This window comes from Sinocyclocheilus grahami, unplaced genomic scaffold (assembly GCF_001515645.1).
Source record: "Sinocyclocheilus grahami isolate Dianchi unplaced genomic scaffold, SAMN03320097.WGS_v1.1 scaffold3427.1, whole genome shotgun sequence".
NCBI lineage: Eukaryota > Metazoa > Chordata > Actinopteri > Cypriniformes > Cyprinidae > Sinocyclocheilus > Sinocyclocheilus grahami.
In genome coordinates, this window is record NW_015508554.1 from 17,677 (window position 1) to 20,114 (window position 2,438).

General features: G+C 36.3%; 1 protein-coding gene across 1 annotated transcript in view; it reads left to right on the top strand.

Annotated features, from left to right (window-relative positions):
- The window catches only part of LOC107576278 (B-cell receptor CD22-like), a 7,462-nt gene extending 5,514 nt beyond the window's left edge, over window positions 1-1,948 (top strand). Inside the window, exons 2-7 of the mRNA XM_016262491.1 lie at window positions 212-469; window positions 592-834; window positions 913-1,012; window positions 1,178-1,223; window positions 1,466-1,695; window positions 1,773-1,948. Coding sequence (XP_016117977.1) covers window positions 212-469; window positions 592-834; window positions 913-1,012; window positions 1,178-1,223; window positions 1,466-1,695; window positions 1,773-1,830 — 935 coding nt within the window. The 3' untranslated portion in view covers window positions 1,831-1,948. The remainder of the gene's footprint in view (window positions 1-211; window positions 470-591; window positions 835-912; window positions 1,013-1,177; window positions 1,224-1,465; window positions 1,696-1,772) is intronic.
- The last annotated feature ends 490 nt before the right edge of the window (window positions 1,949-2,438 follow it).

A 2,438-nucleotide genomic window follows, 5' to 3' on the forward strand; every position in this document is an offset into this window, starting at 1 on the left:
AACTTTCACAGACTTTAAAGACACAACTCTTCCATCTACACTTGAGCCTCTAACGCTAGCACTCTCTATTCTACTTGTATTCAATCGACTTGTTTTCTTTTTATTTCTTAAAAAAAAGAACTTGACCCTCTAATGGATAAAACTGTCTGCTAAATAATTGAATGTAAATGTAAAATTTTGGAACTACACATTTAATTTATGTCCTCTCTAGATGCACCAAAGAACGTCTCAGTGTCCATAAATGGATCTGGAGAAATAGTGGAGGGAGATTCAGTGACTCTGAGCTGCAGCAGTGATTCAAAGCCTCCTGCTCTGAGCTTCAGCTGGTTTAAAGGAGGAAGGTTTGTAGGATCTGGAAGAATCTACAGCATCTCAAACATCAGCTCTGATCACAGTGGAGAATATAAGTGCAAGTCCAGAAATGAACATGGAGAGAAATACTCTGATGCTGTGACTTTAAACGTCATGTGTGAGTTAATAATAAAACAAAAGATGCTTATTCTCTGTTTTTTTCTCATCTGTTAAGTTCTTATGAGTAATTTTAAAAATGTGTAAAAGGTTTTAAATAATCAATTTGGTGATTGTCATTAGATTCTCCGAGGAGCGTCTCAGTGTCCGTAACTGGATCTGGTGAAATAGTGGAGGGAGATTCAGTGACTCTGAGCTGCAGCAGTGAGGCAAACCCTCCTGCTCTGAACTTCAGCTGGTTTAAGGAGAATCAAAGCTCAGCTGTTGGATCTGGACAGAGTTTCAGTGCACTACAGAGTGGACGCTTCTACTGTGAGGCTCACAATCAACATGGATCTCAGAGATCAGACGCTGTTACTGTCACAGGTGAAGCTTTTATTAACACACTCCTGTATCTTCACATCATTCACCAGTTTGTTAATTATGATGATCTTCATCTTTCAGTTCATCCTGGTGCTGATAGGAACGTGATTGTGATCGCAGCAACATCTGGAGGAGTATTCATCATCATCATCATCATCATAATCATCATCTTGTTTGCAATGTGAGTTAAATAAAAAAAACTGCAGAGATTATATATTTTCACTTTTGTTCTGATGTATTAGAAATAGCTCATGCATTATTGATTATTAGTAATCCTTAAGAACAGCATTCATATTTTTTATCTGTACATTCTTTCATATGCTGGTAATGTCTGTCCTTATAACAGGATGAAAAGAAAGAGTGTTAAAACTGAAGATCTCACAATGAAACAGGTAAATCATCCACGACATGACTTTACAAAAGCAGAAACTAAATTAATCAAATTATGTCCTATTCTTCTCTACTCCATGAGTGACTCAAGGAAATATACTTTGTATTTTGCATCACTACATTCATGTGATTTGATAAGTCACACTTCTGTGTTCTGAGAATCTACACTTCAGGCATCTCTTAATTAATAATGATGTCGTTTTTTTTTATTTAAAAAAATTATCTTTATGCTGATGTGTCACAGAGAGTTTCGGGCCATGACGAGTCTCTTACTAAACCTGATACAGTCAATGATGCTCCGTATGCCAATGTGAAGCCCAGCAGATTCAGAGGAGAAACTCCTGAATCCAGAGATACTGAGGAGATCCAGTACGCAACTGTCCAGTATCACCAAAAGAAAGAGACGAACAGACCAGAAGACGATGAATGTCAATATGACGAAATAAGAGTTCATCAGCCTGATGCTGCCGAGAGGTGAGAAAAATCCAACATCACCAGCATCATCATCTAATCAGAGCTGTAACATCGTCCTGTTTGTTTTGATTTTTCAGGCAATCAAATGTTCAAACTGTGGAAGATGCATCTGTGATCTACAGCACCCTCAAATGAATGATACAGACCAGCGAACACAAAGCCTGTGCTCGACTGTTTAATGAGTGATTGTTGGATAATTGTACAGTTGTGGAATAATTTACTCATCTGTTCAAACCACAACCACTATAAACATGTTCAACACCCACATTAAGATGCATTTTTATTTTTTCGTAACAAAATTTTCCACCATTTGGAATTGAACCATTTCGTCTTCAGACCATGTCAACTAAAGCAAAATTAATTTGATCAGTCAAACCATTTCCGACTAATGCACAAACAAATTTGTCAAAAAGCTCACCAAAGTGGAAGTGAACTTTGAACAAACATGCTGTATTGTACGAATGCATTGGTGTATTGTTATGAAGCTTGGTATGTGTCTTCAACACCAGGCCCTGAATGTAGTCAACATGTTTTGTAATAGCGTGGTCAAAAATTTTAATGAAATTTCAAAAACACGCCAATATTTTTTTTATGATTAATTTAGCCTATTGTCATGAAACTAGAAAAACTACTACAAGGCAAGTTTATTTATATAGCACATGTCATACACAATGGTAATTCAAAGTGCTTTACATAGAAAGGAAGTCAATTAATAATATAAAAAAAAAGAATCACAACAATAA